The sequence below is a fragment of the Typopeltis vanoorti genome, chromosome 7, assembly GCF_054136105.1.
Source record: "Typopeltis vanoorti isolate ZY-2024b chromosome 7, IOZ_Tvanoo_1.0, whole genome shotgun sequence".
Lineage (NCBI taxonomy): Eukaryota > Metazoa > Arthropoda > Arachnida > Uropygi > Thelyphonidae > Typopeltis > Typopeltis vanoorti.
Window position 1 is genome coordinate 12,340,983 of NC_143555.1, and position 19,255 is coordinate 12,360,237.

Sequence of the window (19,255 nt, forward strand, 5' to 3'; positions counted from 1 at the left end):
TATAGTGAAAATAAGATATTAGTTAATTTTCATAGTACTTATTACAACACAGAATGTTGAGAAAATAATTAATATTTATTACCTTATTAGAAAATGTACTGTTAATTTAAACCCTTGATTTGCTAAAGTCACATTTCCCCTCCAGATATATTTGAACTATTTAAATTTATAGTACATGTAGATTATTTTTGATGTAAAGAGAAGATATGCAAACGACTATATGGGAAAGCAATGGGCTGCCCCCATTAGCCAATTTTTACATAGAACACTTGGAAAAACTAGCTATGAATAGTCACTCACAATCCAGTGGTTTAGCTACATTATGTTGATGATGTGTTTGCTATTTAGCCACATGATCCAGACATCTTGGATACATGGTGGAAGTTTTTTTCCCCCACTTGGTTAGACTATAATAAATTTAGTTTAATCCTTTATCCAAGTGTAAGCAAACAAAGTTTGCACCTGAAGTATCTTCAGGACTGAGGCAACTCATGGTAAAGGTGGGCAAGCTCTCATCACTCCTTGTCTTAGTATCTCCCATAATGCAAAGCACATCTCCTTGTGGATATGTATAACGCTATGCATTAAGGGAAGGGCCACTATCCAGACCAGTTTCGACTTTCATTGAGGTCTCGTCAGTGGGAGCCAGACCCAGAGGTGGTGATACTAATGTGGAAGTAATGGAGAAGTCATATTTACCTATATGAGTTGCCAAAAGGTGCCTCACCTTATTATTAAATTACTCTGGATTTAGAGAAAGATGTTGGAAGTTTCGCAGTATAGTGGCTGCTCTTTTAAGCATGACACCCAGACCAGTACCTAGGTCATCTGCAGATGATTTGATGCTCGCATGTCACATCAGAATGGTGCGGAATTATTCAATTTTATTATTTCAATCATGACCAAGCACACCATTTCTTGTTCCCAACTTACAAACTAGCTTACATACTGGCTTAAATCTACCTTAAAATAGCTTACATCTAGGAACTAGATTCCCTCCTACTCCTAACAGGGAACTTCAAATAATAATATTTTATCCATCAGACAGAGTAATTCATTATTAGGCATATCGACTCAGTGATCTGCAATCCACCGAGCACACACCAGTGCCTGTGAATTAGAAATAAACCTTCCTACAGTGTATGTGCATAGGGGCACAGTGAAAGTCTTTCACCTCTTCCCAACTCTAAGAAAGATCAGTCATTAGCCAGTTCCCTACAATAAGCTCATGTGTATAGGTGCATGGGTGGGATGGCAATTCCTCACATTAAAGACAGCACGACGGCCCAATCCTTCTCAGATTACACAACGGAGCCAGGCATATCTCTTTGGGATCCTCGATGGTCACCCAAACCCGATATAACGAAAGTAGTCACCTGGAATTACTTTCAGTAGATATCAACAGGAACCTCTGATGACATATGCTACTGAAAAACTTAGAAAAATATTTATTATTAACCTGTAATATCTTTATATCTTTATAAATTTCTCACCAAATAACAAATTGCGCAATCTTGCACTCATCAGGTTTTCCCTGATGAATTATTTCAATAGAAATAGTAAGTAATCTCACCAGCTGGACAAGGGCTCCATCCCACACATCTATCTCAAAGGAGAGTCATGTTTACTCCTGCCAATTACCTGCGATCTTGATTGATATTCTTTCACTTAAACATTCAGAGTACTGGGTAGAAATCACACTGGCGACAACACCTCTCAACAACCATTTCGCAATATGCTTTGCTTTAATTAGACAGTCAGATTCCTCTGGTCCGTGCCAGTTCTGAGTCGGCTGTTAGTTGCCAGCCGAAACGGTCACACCAGACGGGCCATCCGGCATGCCGCACAGCGAAGGCATTCCATGGGAAGGCCTCGACGCTGGTCCAGGGTCAACCATTCCATCACTGGACAGTTTCACCTAGTACCGGTGCAGTGACATACCTGCTTCGAATCCCAGTCCCGACGAGCCCAGTCCTCAGAGCCAATCCTTGTCCTGAGATTACGGATCCATTTTGCCAACTTCCCTTACCTACATTATTCTATTGAATAGAGGTTGTTCATCTTAGAGACCTGCTGCAGATATGGGTACAGTCCGGCACGAAAATCACACTCTCTCCCTCGGATTTTTAAGGGCCGACAGCACTCCGGACAGCAAAGGGGGTGCAGTGCTTTAAGGGGATAGCATCCCTATCTCCGGATGAACTGATTCCAGGAAGCCAAACCCTTACAAAGAAAAGACAACTCTCCAAGGGACTCCCGTCGACTTCTCTGAGTTCGGTTGCATTACTGCACTTGGCCCCAGAGGGGCCGATCTCCATGTGGAAATATCAACCCAATTCCCTTTCGGTCGACCGGCAGGACCAGCTTTTTTTCACAACATCCCGCTTCGGAATGGATTTCTCCTATCCCTTAGGACCAACTGACCCATGTTCAACTGCTGTTCACATGGAACCCTCCTCCACCTCAGTCCTCAAGGTTCTCACTTGAGTATTTGCTACTACCACCAAGATCTGTGCCAAAGCTCCAGGCAGGCTTATGCCAAGCACCTTCAATGCATGGTGCTGCGACCCTCCTACTCACTACCGCATAAGAGTCAGGCTATTTTCTGCGGCAGCGGTCAGATATGGGCTCGACACAGGAGCACCATCAATTTTCAGAGCTAGTTGCTTTGACAGGTGACTTGTTACACACTCCTTAGTGGATTTTGACTTCCATGGCCACCGTCCTGCTGCCTATAGCAACAACACCTTTCATGGGGATCTCATAAGCGTCTTGCATTGGGCACCGAAATCCAGTGTTTGGCTCATCCCACAGCACCAGTTCTACTTACCAAAAGTGACCCACTCGCACTCTCATCATTTCGTCTGGGCTTCGAGTTAAGCAAGCCGGACTTCTCACCCATTTAAAGTTTGAGAATAGGTTGAGGTCATTTTAGGCCCCAAGGCCTCTAATCATTCGCTTTACTGGATGAGACTGATTCCCTCGAGCGCCAGCTATCCTGAGAGAAACTTCAGAGGGAACCACACGGTTCCCTCTGAAGTTCACTTTTCGTGAACCAATCGACACAGTTCAATTAGTCTTTTGCCCCTATACCCTGGGCCGGACGATCGATTTGAATGTCAGAACCACTGCGGACCTTCACCAGAATTTCCTCTGGCTTCGTCCTGCCCAGGCATAGTTCACCACCTTTTGGGTCCCAACATGTACGCTCTCACTCTGCCCCACTGGCGATGCAAGAGGGATGGACCGTTGGTGCTCAAGTGCCGTGGTTGCGACACGAGATCCCAACGAAGCTGATGCGAGTGTTGGCCTTCACCTTCATTATGCCTTTGGACTTATTCAAGACCTAATGACTCGTGCACCTCCCACAGACAAGACCTCAATAAAGGTCGAAACCGGTCTGGGTAGTGGCCATTCCCTTAATGCATAGCATTATACATATCTGCAAGGAGATGTGCTTTGCATTATGGGAGATACTAAGACAAGTGATGAGAGCTTAGCCCACCTTTACCATGAGTTGCCTCAGTCCTGAAGATACTTCAGGTGCAAACTTTCTTTGCTTACACTTGGATAAAGGATTAAACTAAATTTATTATAGTCTAACCAAGTGGGGAAAAAACTTCTAATATTTTTCTCTAAATCCAGAGTAACTTAATAATACGGTGAGACACTTTTGGCAACTCGTATAGGTAAACATGACTTCTCCATTACTTCCACCTTAGTATCAGAACCTCTGGGTTTGGCTCCCACTGACGAGACCTCGATAAAGGTCAAACCCAGTCTGGGTAGTGGCCCTTCCCTTAATGCATAGCATTAACATATCCACAAAGAAATGTGCTCTGCATTATGGGAGATACTAAGACCAGTGATGAGAGATTAGTCCACCTTTACCACGAATTGCCTCAGTCCTGATGATACTTCAAGGGCAAACTTTGTTTGCTTACACTTGGATAAAGAATTAAACTAAATTTATTACATCTTGGATACATTTTTAGTGCATTTAAATAGCCAACACCCTAAAATGTACTATGGAACAGGAAGCTAATGACTGTCTGCATTTAGTATATTTTATAGATACACTAATCACATGGCTTCCTTATTGTACATTATCTTTTTCTGCTTATAGAAAAATATAGGGAGATATTTGCATAAACAGTCACACCACCATCACCAGCTAAAGAGTGTGGTATTCACAGAGCTAGAGGAATCCATTCCAATGACAATGCTCTTACCACTGAACTCACTCACTTGCATCACACTTTCTTAGCCAATGGCTATAATCCCCATAGCATAGAAAATATATTAAATGCTCCCCAGAAATCTCCTCCATTGCCTATCACACAAGACTACAGCAAAACCATTACCATTCCATATATTCAAGTCACGTCTAAAAAGATATCTAGAGTGCTTAATAAATATCAGTGTGCACCATATTTAAATCATATGCCAAACCTCATCCATTCATCTAAGAACAAATTCTCTCCTTTATCGAATCCAGGAGTTTATGAAGTACCCTGTTCTTGTGACCTGGCTTACTAAGGAGAGACAGGAAGGACTGTTGACATCTGCCTTGGTGAACATAAAAAAGAAGCACTATCATTATGGCAAGTCGGGTTTAGCAGATCATTCCTTGGATATCCCTTCACACAGGATCAAATGGAAGAAAACAAAAGTGCTACACCGAAGTCATTATAAGTCAGAGAGATTCTTTTGGAATCAACGACAGCTTTAAAACATATTCTAAATCTAAACAAGTATTGCTGCATAAATTTATCAAAAATCTGGGAAACAGTCATTTTAAAATCTAAGCAATACTTGCTTTCTCTCTTTTTTCCAACACAGAAGATGACAAATTAGGACTTTAGTTCTTTGTGTTGTCTTTTACATTTTCTTTAAACAAGTCCCACTGTTATACCCAAATTGTTGTTTTTGTACTGTAATAAACTGTTCTCGTGCTTTCAAAATGCTGGATATAATACCAGCAAAATATCAGCTAATAAGTTAATAAATATTAATTATTATCTTTAGAAAAATGATGGTACAAACAGGACAAAATTTCATACCTTCTGGGGCATTGCCCGGTTAAACAAGGCCCCCGTTGTTTACGCCAGAGAACCGAGGCGAACAGAGAAAAATCAGCTACTGGAACAAATCTGAAAGCACACCCCAAACCAACATCACCACAGTTAAAGATCGATACTATCAACATAAGAAGCCTGAATGGCAAAGAAATGGAGCTAGCTAAGGAATTAGATAAGTACCAGATCGACATAATAGGGATGACTGAAACAAAAAAGACAAAAACTGGTTAGATCTTTCTGAGCAATAAATACAAAATGTTATATTCAGGAAATGACAATCACGAAAAAGAAGGAGTAGCCATAGTATTCAGCACAAAATACGAGGCTAATCTTCTTGAATGGCAGGCAGTCTCAAGTAGAGTGATGTGGGGAAATATCAGAATGGGGAATTGGACAATGAGACTTATTTGTGCCTATGGTCCCACAGAAGGTTCTACTAAAGTAGAAGTGGAGGAATTTTTTGATGCTTCAGAAAAAGCAACTGACACAATGAAAAAAGAAAAGTTGGTTCTTGTTGGGGATATAAATAGCAGAGTAGGAAATGATTGTCAGACATAGAAAAATATTTGGGGAAAATTTGGAGAAAACAGCAAAGCTAATGATAATGGCAAATACCTATTGGATTTCTGCTCAGGACATGGAATGGTTATTACTAACACCATGTTCCAACACAAAAATGTGCACAGATTCACATGGAGAGAAGAGGCAAGAAATAAGAAAAATCTCATTGACTATGTTATTGTTGATAGTGATGTTTTCTTCCTGTAGCATGACACCAGAGTGTACAGAGGATTTGAAATTGGAAGCGATCACTATTTAGTCCTGAGCAGGATAAAATTGAATTTCATATTGAAAAGAATAACATGTAGGAAAGTTTTAAAGCAAATAAAAGTTGAGCAGCTCTAAGATGTGAACTGTAGACTAAAATACACAAAGATTATTCAAGAAAAAATGAAAGAATTTGAGAACAGGAACCAAACCTTGAAGATTCAGTGGCAAGCCTTGAAGAAAACCCGATTGATTCAGCCAGAGAGGCATGTGGTGAGGTTGTCTGCAAGGATAGAAAAATCAGAACTCCATGGTGGACACAGGAAGTTAAAGAGGCAGTGAAGGAAAAGAAGAAAGCATGTCAAAAGTTCCTGGCAAATAAGTCAGCATGTGCTCTTCAAGAATACAGAGACAAATGTAAGAAAGCTAAACACTGTGTAAAACTAGCTAACAAAAGTCATAGGATGAATTTGGCAAACAGGAGAAAAAGATATCCTTGAAGTATGGAGTAATTACTTTGAAAAATTGCTAAATGAAACAAGCATTGATAAAAAACACTCAACAGGCATACAGTCAGGAATACATATCCATACTTGAAGTAGAAAAAGCCATCAAATGCTTGAAATATGGAAAGGCAGAAGGAGTAGATGATATTCAACCAGAAATGCTGAAGTATGGTGGTATAAAAGTCTTACAAAGGCTGCACTGCATAGTTGAGAAAGCCTGGACAGAGGGACGAATTCCCGATGATTGGAGTAGAGCTCTAATATTACCCATATATAAAAAGGGATATAAAACTGAATGTGAGAATTACGGAGATATTTCCATACTGAGTGTTTCTGCCAAGATCTATGCAAGTATACTTGAGAAACTGTTGAGAAGAATTGTTCAAGGAAAGCTTGGTGAAGAACAAGCTGGATTCAGGCCAAATAGAGACTGTCAGGATCAGATCTTCACTTTACGACAAATAGTTGAGAAAGCATGGGAATATAACAAAGATCTCTATTTAAATTTTGTCGATCTGAAAAGGCATACAACAAGGTGCCAAGAGAGAATCTATTCAATACGCTACAGTTACATGGTGTCGATGGGGCATTATATCAAGCAATACTTAGTCTGTATTTGAGTTGTAAGTCGGCAGTTAGAATTGAAGTACAGGAAGATGGTTTAATGTTAAATTTGGTGTTAGACAAGGATGTACATTATACCCTCTGTTATTCATTATCTATATGGATCACATTATGAAGGAAAGTGGTATTAAACATGATATCAGAATTGGATATGTTAATGTCAGCTCTTTGCTTTATGCGGATGATGTTATACTTCTAAATAAATCAGCTACATGTTTGCAAGATTCCCTGACCAAATTGAATAACTGTTGTAATAGATATGGTATGAAGGTCAGCAATAAAAAGACAAAGACAATGAAAATAGACAGAATCATTGAAAATGTCAAATGTGTTGTGAATGGGGAACCTGTGGAACAAGTAAAACATTTTAGCTACTTAGGCACGATTTTTACTGAAGATGGTAAATTAAATATGAAAATAGACAACAGAATTAACAAAGCTGGTATGGTAGGAAGTCAATTGAATAAATTCATATGGAATAAGATAGAAATGAGTCAGAACACTAAATTAGCTGTATACAAGACAGTGTTCAAACCAGTTTTAACTTATGGATCTGAGAGCTGGGTCAGAAGTAAAACACTTGACCAAAGACTAGAGACCGCAGATATGAGAGTCCTGAGAAAGATTAGAGGCATGAAGAGACGGCATCAATGGCAATATCATATTAAAAATGAGGATATTAGTAAAGAACTTGACATTGTCGGCATCCAGGAATGCCTTAGCAGAACTCATCACAGGTGGCAAGGCCACTTAAACAGAATGGGCGAGGAAAGATTAGCAAAACAAATGTTCTCTGCCAGGTTGGCAGGAAAACGACCCAGAGGAAAACCAAGATATAGGTGGATTGATATAGTACAATGTGCCTTAGACGATAGAAATATAAGATCTGATAATGATAATATTGGAGTCTTGACAAGTAACAGACTGATTTGGAGGAAAATTGTAGATAGGAAGTTAGTAATGATGTAAATTTTTCATGTAGTACTATCATATCCTGTACACCCTCCCTTGAGGGTACATGTCAGGAATTTGATGATGATGATGATAATTATTTTCTTATTTTGTGTTGTAATTAATACTGTGAAAATAAACTAACATGTACTGCCAATGTATAAGCCTTTCCACTTGCTTGAGAGAAAATAATAATTTAAATAAAATTCACAGCATGTATAATTTCTGTTAACTATGAAAGAAATGTGCAATTCATGAATTTTATTCTAATATGCTAAAAGACCTTTGTAGTCCCTATATGGAGATATAAATCAACTTGCTGCTAAACAAATACTGTTGTAATGAACACAATTTTTAATGGTAAGTTTTATTAGTAATACATTACATAATGAATATTGAATTGCAAGGACAGAGAATAGTTGGTAATCCACATTCCTTTGACAGGACAGCATGTACCAAGTTGTACACTTATAATAATGCATACCTTTATATATGCATAAAGTATTAGTTAAATTATGAATTATTCAAATTTATGCTCACCTGCCATTCAGTACATTCAGGTAATAGGCTCAATTTGTAAAGGGCATATGCATTGCACAGCTGAAAAATCTATAGAAAAGAGTGGAAAATGTTAATTTAAACTTAATCTTGTAAGAAACTCTTCAAAAGATATTACTATAATATCTTTGGAAGAGTCTAAAAGGTTTCAATCTGACAAGATGTTATGTTATTAAAGGATATTATTAATCTGTCATCATTATGGCAAGATGGAACTGAAACTAAAAAAAAAACAGTTTCATAATTTACCAGAGTGCTTAAGAGAATATAACCTTCAGCATCAGAACTGCCTTGGTTTGCACTGCTTTAATGACATGAACTCTGCCCAGGAGTTTGTATATTTGCCTTTTATTTATGCTGTAGGTTTTCGATGGTCTGATAGTTGTTACGAACTGTCAGTGTTTTTCAGAGAACAGGGTTCAATACCATAGCAATCTCATGTCAAAAAATTATATTACGATGCACTCTGCATTATCCAAATAGCTTGGTACCGTCTGAATATTAGAGGACCGTGAAATGACACTTTCTAGTGATACACATGTGCATGGCTCAATAAATTATGCAAAATCCTACTTTCCACATTTAATTAAAAAAATTAAATTAAAAAAAAGCGTACTTGCCCAAGAACCTCTCTTTTTTTTTTTTTTTTATGTCCCAATAAGTCAATAGGATTCCATAAATTAGGGATACTGTACTGCAGCTGGAGAAGTTTTTCATCATCATTATTAAATTTTTTAAAAAAATGTATATTTAAAAAAATTTTAGCCAGTTCGCCATTCAGGCGAACAGACTAAACCTAGAGTTAAAGCAACCTTCACCCTCAGAAGGTTTTGATAAGTGTTTTGTGGGATATAGCTGGTATTATAAACTTTGAACTCTTGCACACCAAACCAGACAATCACAGCTGAAGTATACTGCAAACTACTCAATCGATTTAATAAAATACTGAAAGAAAAAAATAGGTGTTTTTTTCTTTCAAAAAAGGGTGTTGTTTTTCACCATGATAACGCATGTCTTCAAAGTGCAAAAATCACCTGTACTAAGATTGAAGAACTCAGCTGGGAAAATCTTGCACATCCTCCATATTCTCCTGATCTTGTACCTTCATATTACCACTTATTTTGAAGTTTGCAACATTTCATTAATGAAAAACTATATGATACATTACAGACACTGAAATTGAGCCTATGCAACTTCTTTGCCTCCAAATCTCCTGAATTCTATAGAAATGGCATTATGAAGCTTTCACAATGTTGAAAGAGCATTATTGATTCAAATGGAGAATATATACCTGATTATATTACCAAGTGATTTATCTTTTATTATTATGTGACACCTCCAGGGAGTCCAAAGACTCATCATGGGAGGGCACACTACTCTACTTAGCTAAATACATCTCATCCTCACCACTACTACTTAATTCTCCAACTATGACACTACTACCATCAATGTCATATCCTTTATAACCTTTCAAAATTTAATGCCAAAAGCCAATACTTTTGGGATTACCTGATATGTATTTTTAAATCAATTATCTTTATTATCAGTCAATGTGAAGTAAGAACAAACATATACAATTTTAAAAAAATATTAAAAAAATATTATTAAAAAAAATGACTTTGCAGGGGGACAAAATACAATAACACAGTATGAAAAAAATGTTTTTCATTTTTTATTATTATTAGATCTACAGGGAGTCAAGGACAGCTATATATCATCCATACCGGTTGTCATACATTCTCTTAAACTCATTCACGTTAGATGCATTCATTACTTCAACAGGTTAACTCGCAGTTTTCTGAGAGAAAAACTAGTTCTCAGCCATTTCTTAACCACACATGTACAAACTGAACGTCTTCAGATGTTCCCTTGTCCTCTTCCCACTTTCATATAATGAAAAATTTTACCAACCGAGATCCTAAAATGTCCTCTCAAAAGTACATAGACCTCTACCGTACTATCAGTCTTTCTTCTGTCTACCAGTCATACACATACTCTCAATCCATCCTCATAATCAACATTCCATATCATCTTTATAACACTTTGCAGCTTTTCCACAGCTTCTTTACCTCTTTGGAACCCAAGAAACCAAATCTGTGCAATCCATGTAGACCGATCAAGGACTTGTGAAGAGGCAATAACTTCCACATCCTTATATGTCAATATTTGTTTCAACACAGCAATTATCTTCTGAGTTGTATTTGCAAATTTTTCTACAACTCTTCAACTTCCTATCACCATAACTCCTAGATCTCTAGCCTCATCAATTACTCTGAGCATAATCCCACCAATATAACATGCTATTGAATATCTCATCATGTCAAAGCATATAATTTTAGCTACTAACAAATAAATGATAAGCCATTTTTATCATTTGCCCACACTTCTAGCCTATTCTATATATATCAATATATATAGCATTCGCTATATGTACTGATATATATAGCGAATGCTATATATATCAGTACACGTATCCCTTGATGAACATGGTTAATTAATCCCTCGATGTTACCGCATATATCAAAATCACGTTAATCAAATATAATAATCAATGGTAAAAAGTACAATTCGTCCCTGATCAATTACTGTATTAATAATTCGTTTCATATGGTACTCTTTTAGGAAAGATAAAAAATGAATGCAAAGTAAATGTTTAATAAATACTTGTACCTACATTAGTTACTGCAATTTTTTTTAATCAAAAGAAGTTATAAAGAGTCGTTTGAACAGTTTAATTTTTTCTCATCGGCATAAATTCTACGATAACAAGCAAAATGACTCTCCAGACTTTGGCAAACAAGCATTCTTCGATTAACATCTGGATCCATATCCATTACTTTCTGCTTAAGCGATTCTAAACTGCAAAATATTCCATTCAGTTCTTTGACTGTTATTTCCTTTGGAACCTCATCTTCACATTCCATTTGTTCGTTGTCTTCATATGTACGTTGTTCAATTTCAAGAAGATCACTGTCACTGAAATCTTTTGAATTTGAATCCAATAATTCTTTAACATCTTCTGCATCAACACCATCAAAATCTAGGTCTTCACCAATTGCAATGATTTCTTTGACCACATTGTTTACAGGATTTCGAAAACAACCTAAGTCATTAGCGCATTCTGGGAGAAGGTTTTTCCAAATAGCTCTCATGCAGCTAGAAGAAGCTTGCTCCCACAAGTCATGAATGTTTTCAATTGCATGTTTAATGTTAAATTTTTTCCAAAATTCTTGGAGCATAATCGCATTTTCTCCCATTGTTTTCTACTGCCTTTTTAAGAAAATAGGCTTTGAAAGTTGCAATGATGCCCATGTACATACATTTGTAACAGTTTTGTAACAATAGTAACAGTGATGTCATATTTCGTGGGAAAAATAAAACTTTCACATTCTCACACAGATTATTAAGAGAATTTGGATGACCAAGTGCATTATCTAAAAGCAAAAGAGCTTTGAAAGCAAAGTTATCTCTCTTGCAATAAGCATCAACTGCCAGACAATAATAAGACTTAAACCGATCTTCGAATAGACTTTGGGTAACACAAGCCTTCTGATTCACCCACCAAATTACAGTTAAAGAGTTCTTGTTACATCATTTTAAAGCCCTCGGGTTCTGAGTTTGATAGACAAGCAGCGGCTTCAATTTAAAATTTCCACTAGCATTCTCTCCAAGTAGAACAGTTAAACTGCCACCTAACAAACTAAGCCCCTCCTCGGGCATAGCTTGTTCAGTACGAGTAATCTTGTTGCCGGCAGCAATCAACATACGAGTATATTCATAGTTGGCTTGTGAGGCTCATATACCAACTAAGAGTATACATACTTTCGCTGCTACGCTCCACATGCCAAGTACTTTCACTTCTTCAAGGTCAGTACGAGCAATCTCGTTGCCAGAGGTAAGCGTCATATGAGTATATTCGTAGTTGGCTTGTGAGGCTCATATACCAACTACGAGTATACTCGTAGTTGGCAGCGAACGTGTTAAGAGATCTTTTGATACTTTATAGCTAGGCTGCGCTGCTTCTTTTTTTTGATTAAAAGTTCTAGATGGCAATTTTTTTTCCCAATAGAGGCCAGTTTCATCTACATGAAAATCCGGTGGTAATCGTAATCATTTTCTTCGATAATTTTCTGCAGCTCAGCAGGAAATGTGGATGCAGCATCATCATCAGCACTTGCAGATTCATCTGTTATTTTCACCTTCTTTAGTCCAGCCCTAGATTTAAAATTTTCAAGACAGCCTTTGCTAACTGTGAATTTTGAATTGTCTTCTTTATATTTAGTCTCTTTAAGTCTTGAAAACAGGCTTAGAGCTTTTGGCCTTGATATTATAGCACTAATTGGAATTCTCTTTTGATTGCAGTCTTCCAGCCAAATAATCAACAGATCTTCCATTTCAAACATCATAGCACTCCAGTTACGTGTACATTGCATACTTGCAGATGCAACTTTACCTTGCTCGCAATACTCATCAGCTTTGGATAAACTAGTCTGTATTGTAGACCCGTTAAAACCAAATTCGCTTCCGATCTTACTTTTACTTTCACCACATTTAAATCTTTTAATTATATCAAGTTTTGTATCTAAGGTAATTACTTTCCTCTTCTTTTTTTCACTTAATGACCGGTTGTGGGATTGCTCTTATTCTTTGACATGATTAATGGACTGTAAAATTTATGAAGAAGTAATTTGTAAATACATACAGCAGAACAACTGGAGCTTGTAATACACCCACTCTTAATGCTGGAAGCGAAGTAACTGGCTGGCACTCAGACTCAGGGAGCACGGCTGCGTGGGAGGAACGACGTCATCATGTTCACCCCACGAGGCTTGCATGTTTTTGTGTGGTAAATTTAAAGGCGCATTAATCAAAACTCTTGCTACATATATCAAGGGATTGCCACAATTAATTTCACGCGTTAATCAAATCCCTCGTTAAGCAAGGGATACCTGTAATCTCAGATTTCCTGCCTATTTTTGCTTCATCAGCAAACAGTTGAAGATCTCTGGTCAAGCACTTCCTAATATCATTACAATACAAGTTGAACAAGAGCTGATCCCAGCAGCACACCACTGACCACCGTAAATCTGGGAGATTCACATTCTTCATACACAAACTTTCTCATACCTCTCTGTCAGACACTTATCCAAGGAAATAGTTTATATTACAATCCAATATTCCCTAGTTTATGAAACAGCTTTTCACATAGTATCATATCAAATACCTTAGCAAACTCCAACTGTATCATGGTGTATCCATTCCCTTGATCTAATTCAGTCATAACATTATAAAATAGGAGCAAACTGCTCAGACATGACTCCCTTTAGTAAACCTATGGTGTTCCTAGCAAAAAAAATAGCTTGTCCATCCATTTCGGTATGCGAGTTCTAATCTCTCTCTTTCTCTCTCTAAAATCTTCATATTCACTTAGAGATACCAATAAGTCAATAGTTGCCACATCAGCTATGCACCACCCTCATTGCATGAGGGTGGTGCATAGGATTATTATACATCTTTTCATTATGTGGGATATTTCCTTATTTAAGATTAAAATTATGCAAACACAGATTTGGTCTCTTGGGTTCCAAAGGGATAAAGAAGCTGTGGAAAAGCTGTAAAGAAGAGTTATCGAGGGCCTAGCCAGTTCGGCTGATCACTGCTTTAGCATACATGATGATATTCCATCTGTCCCAATACCACAAATTCTTATACAGATGCAACAGTACTAGAACCTTTTTCCCATACACGTCTATCTCTTCATCCAAATAGTGTTAGCACTGTGTTACATACACCAGGTTAATTACTTTGCATTCAATCATGTTTTTTTTTTTTTTTTTATTCTTTCTTTTTATTTGGGGCATAATGATGAAATTCTTTTGAATGGCTTTTAGCCTGAACAGATAATTATTTTTTGATATCCCAATTTAGCTTTACATACAATACTCATAACTTCTCTGGCACATGCTTCATATCATATATTGCATAACTCCTCTCACTCTTATTTTTGTGATATTCCTTCCATGTCATTTTATTTCGTATGGATAACTTGCTTAATAAGGTTGCACATCCATTTCACTCCCATCCTGAAATGAGAACCATTAAGATACTGTCTCATTTAAGTACATTTTCAAAACTTCCAATGAATTACTGATGTCACTCCCATTCAGAACTAATACTATGGGGATCAAAGATGGTATTCTCCTGAGTGTGCAGGAGAATACTATCTTTGATCTGTCTCCTTTGTACTATCTGAGTTGGACTTACATATAGATGGGTACTTCCTAGATCAATATGGCATGATTATTGTCACCAACTGGTGACAAAACAGTCAATATCCTTAACTGAGACACCTTCTGACACTATTATAAAATATAACACCATTTGACAGCACAATAAATTCTTTTTGCTCTTATGAGTTCTCTCTGCTATCCAATCAATATTTGGATAATTTAAGTCACCAATAATAGTCACTAATTTAGAACCCAACAGGATAATTTGATGATGCAATCTGTATTATATATTTCATCCTGTTAGCCTCCACTTCACACCAGATAAACTCAAATCCACTGCTAAACAGGGACATTGTTTTCATGAGTTTCAATTTAAGTCATCTGATATCATCAGTTATATTCCCCCTTGTTTCCTATCTCTTCAGTCATTCCTAAAAATACTGTGCCCTTTACACTTAATTCCAGTTACTGCATTTGATTCCAAGAGCCAGATTTCACTAATACCAACAATTTTAAGCCACAGCATATTCACCAATAAAACAAACTCAACCAATTTGTTTTTTAATGTTCATGGCATTAATGTATAGACATGGCAAGAACAGTAGACAGCTATCAGTAAATTCGAACTTGATGAAAGAATGGAGAAACTACTTTCAAGAATTACTGAATGCTGATAATCCCCAACATTCAAATCAGTTAGCAGACCTGCATCTAACCACCACTCTACCAATAAATTGTGAAGACTTCACTGAAAAGGAAAACTAAAAATATCAAACAAAAGCAGGAAAAGCCCTAGGGATTGATGAAATCCGAGCAGAAGCTTTCAAAAATACTGGGTATAACACATATTCCAATCTCTCTGTCATAATGAATCAAGCATTAAACACTGGAATAATATCTCAATAATGGAAACAAGGCCTCATTGTCCCTACACCCAAAATGGGCAGTCTTAATAGAATGGATAACTACAGAGGTATTACTTTGCTATCAACTACTGCTTAAATCTACAATAGGATGATACTCAATAGAACAGAACCTTACTTAACACCACTTTTAAGAAAAAAAGCTGAATTTCTAAAAAAAAAAAAATAACAACAACGTACAATAGAACAGATACACTGCATCAGAAAACTCATAGGCGTGATAAAAACTTACCACTCATTTTAACCTTCATAGACTTCAAAAAAGCCTTTGACTCCATCAATAGAGAAGCAATGTTTAAAATACTCAGCTTCTGTGGTCTACCCTCAAAAAATCATACAAGCAATCTCAACCCTTATAAATCCTTTCTTTTAGGCTTACACAGTGATCCGAATGCATTTTTGAAAATTATGCAGACAACTACCGTGTTCGAATAAAAACTTTAGTTTAATATAACTAAAATCTACATTCGATTTTTCAATCTTTATGTCAAGGTCATCTTCTGGACATACAACTATACACAGAAAACAAGCTACACTACAATCAAACTGGTTTGTTAAAGACACTGACCAACCGCTACAATTGTTGGCCTGACCTCTGGTGAAAAAAAAAAAAAAAAAAATTATACATCAACGCTAGAGTCCTATTATTAGTGTTATCTGTTGGTTGTAGAAATACATTGGGCACAACAACAAGTATCTATCTATATACATATATTAACATCATGTACACATTCCAGCCAGTTGGTATGGAATGGTTTCTAATACTAGCTGAGGATTGGTTAGAGTCCTGACTTATGCTGGATCTTATATATTAGGTAGGCTGAATGTGTGCCATCCAGATCCTTGGAATTTTTATGCCATCTTTGTTGTTGATATTTGGGTGGTTTATCAGGATTTTGCAGGCTTCCTTAAATTTCCTTTCGTACCAGGTTTTTGTGCGGTGTAAAGAGCAGGTGCTTTTCCAGTTGATTTGGTGTAAGGTGTTGAGTGCATGGTCTGAGAGGCCTGCTTCACCATAATGGTTATATTTAATGTCTCTAATGTGTTCTTTCTTGCGTATAGGGATTGTCCGTCCTGTTTCACCAATGTATGGTAAGTTACAGGTGCAGCGGATGCAATAGACTCCAGGATGTGCTAATGGGAGGAGAGGATCCTTAGAGGAGTTGAATATGGTTTTAAGTTTAGTGGGTGGTTTAAAGGTGGCATTGAGGTTATAATGTTGTAGGATTCTGTTGATTTTTTCCGATAACCCTTTAATGTATGGGATGGCTATGGTTTTACTGTAATCTAGATTCATTTTTGTTGAAGTTTTATGGAGTATTTTATTAAGAGTATTTTTGTTATAGCCATTATTTATGAATGTGTCGCTGATGATTTTTAGTTCTTGTTTCAGGGCTTGCTGGTTAGAGCAGATTGTTGTAGCTCTGTTTTTAAGGGTGTTAATGACTCCATATTTTTGTGATGAGTGGTGGTATGAATTAGCATGTATGTATTGGCCAGTGTGTGTCGGTTTTCGGTAGACCGTGAAGGATAGACTGCCTGAAGGAAGACGTGTGACTAGTGTGTCTAGGAATGGGGGCGAATTTTGGTTTTCGATTTTGATGGTAAATTAAATACGATGGTAAATTAATTATGAATGTAGATTTTAGTTATATTAAACTAAAGTTTTTATTCAAACAGGGTAGTTGTCTCCATAATTTTCAAAAATGCAACCCTTATAAAAATTACAATGCTACAGTAATCTTTAAAACAGCAACATCTGAATCCTTTCCGGTGATAACAGGAGTCCTGCAATGTGATGTACTAGCACCTTATTTGTTCTTGGTATGCTTGGACCACATCTTCCAGACCATGAACACAGAAGATCTTGGTTTTAACATTAGAACATCCACCTACACCATGCAAATAATTGATCTTAGCTTTGTTGACAATGCTGTACTTATTGATACAGAATCAACAAATGCATAAAAACATCTTAGTATACTAGAGACACAGGCTAAACTTATTGGTCTGCAGATCAACATCCAAAAGTCCAAAGTATTCTCAATAGGTTATGAAAACTTTATGCTTCATATCAACAATAAACCCTTAGAAATAGTAAAGGACTTTCAATATCTCAGATCATACATCAATATAGAAAATGATATCAGAAAACGTAAACAACTGGCTCTCTTCCATAACAAACTCTGCCCCATCTGGAAATCATCATTAATATCATTAAAGACAAAATTAAAGCCAGGTTTGAGAACCATACAAGAAGATGGATCTACTGATATGGTTCTCAAACCTGGACAATAAGCACCAAAAAAAAAAAAAACTACAGATCTAATTAACTCCTTTGGAACTACATGTCTCAGACTGATCCTTGGATAGACCATGCCACTTACTCTACTGTGCTAAATCTAGCTAAACAAGAATGACTTGTCAATATACTCAAAAAATTACAACTCAGACATCCTGAAGTCTCACCCTTTTTGGAATCCCTCATCCTGTACAAATCAGAAGATTGCAATCGCCGTAGAGGAAAACCATGCAAACAATTTTGGCAGTACTTCTGTGAAACCATAAATAGGTTGAACTGTAAAACTCCATCTGACATCTACCAGTTAGCTCAGGATAGAGAGACTTGAAAGACCATAATTTGCAATCTTTAATTTTTAATGTAAATCTCTTTTTCCTTTTCACATCGTATCATATTATGAATAAACTATGATGATGAATGGATCAAGATCATCATCTGCACTAGGGTGAGACAGTAAAAGAGCTCATTTTAATTCCTCTCCTTAACAAATGTCTGTGTCTCAATCCCATAGGCAGAAAAATTTAGCTTTGTTGTTTCTCTTGCTGCTCTTTCAATATTAAAAATTCAGGAGGATATGAAGCTGTTGCTGAGATTCTAGCAAACTTTTCTCCCAGTGGGATAAAATCCTGCTGGAATCAGTAGGATTTTATCCCATACAATTTTTGCACTGGTCATATGATTAACTGATGAGGTAAATTGTATCCAAGACTGTTCTGGACTCTGATGTTTCACATAACATGCTATCGGTACACAATAAATAACGGAAAAAACTCACATAGAAAGATTATTTATTAGTATAATTTTCGCCTGTGTGTCACAAGCATCTTCAGTACATTAAGCTTAAAATTAAACACTAACTGACAATTCCAAAAAGCGCCACCTAAGTAGCTGGTGTAAGATAACTAAAAAGGTCAATAACTTTCCTTAAAAAATAAAAAAATAAATAAAAAAATAAAAAAAATACAATAAAAAGTTAGGAAAGATTAGCTGATTTGTAAAGTACTATCTCCCATAAAGGGGATAGACGTAAGCCGTCAGATCTGTTTAAGTAAGGAGAATGAAGTAGAGTTTCACATGTTTCTTTATAAAGGTGTTCCATGAGAAACTGACTTTTGTGAAGAACTCTTGTCTTTCTCCAATGAACTCTGTGTCTAGTGAAGATGGCATGTTCAGAAAGTCCAGACTTTCTGAATATAAACATAGTTTATGAACAAAGTCTATGTCCAGACTTTCTGAACATAGTTCTTACTTAAAGGTCTTTAATGATTCTCGTGACAAGCTAAAACACAAATTTGAATCACTAGTCAGCTTA

General features: G+C 36.7%; 1 protein-coding gene and 1 pseudogene across 1 annotated transcript in view; both read right to left on the bottom strand.

Annotated features, from left to right (window-relative positions):
* LOC150104487 (transmembrane protein 120 homolog) overlaps positions 1-19,255 on the bottom strand; it is a 281,398-nt gene that overhangs the window by 19,018 nt on the left and 243,125 nt on the right. The window contains exon 11 of the mRNA XM_090395665.1: positions 8,471-8,539. Within this exon, the coding sequence (XP_090251791.1) occupies positions 8,471-8,539 (69 nt within the window). The remainder of the gene's footprint in view (positions 1-8,470; positions 8,540-19,255) is intronic.
* LOC150104488 (large subunit ribosomal RNA) lies at positions 2,045-3,384 on the bottom strand (annotated as a pseudogene).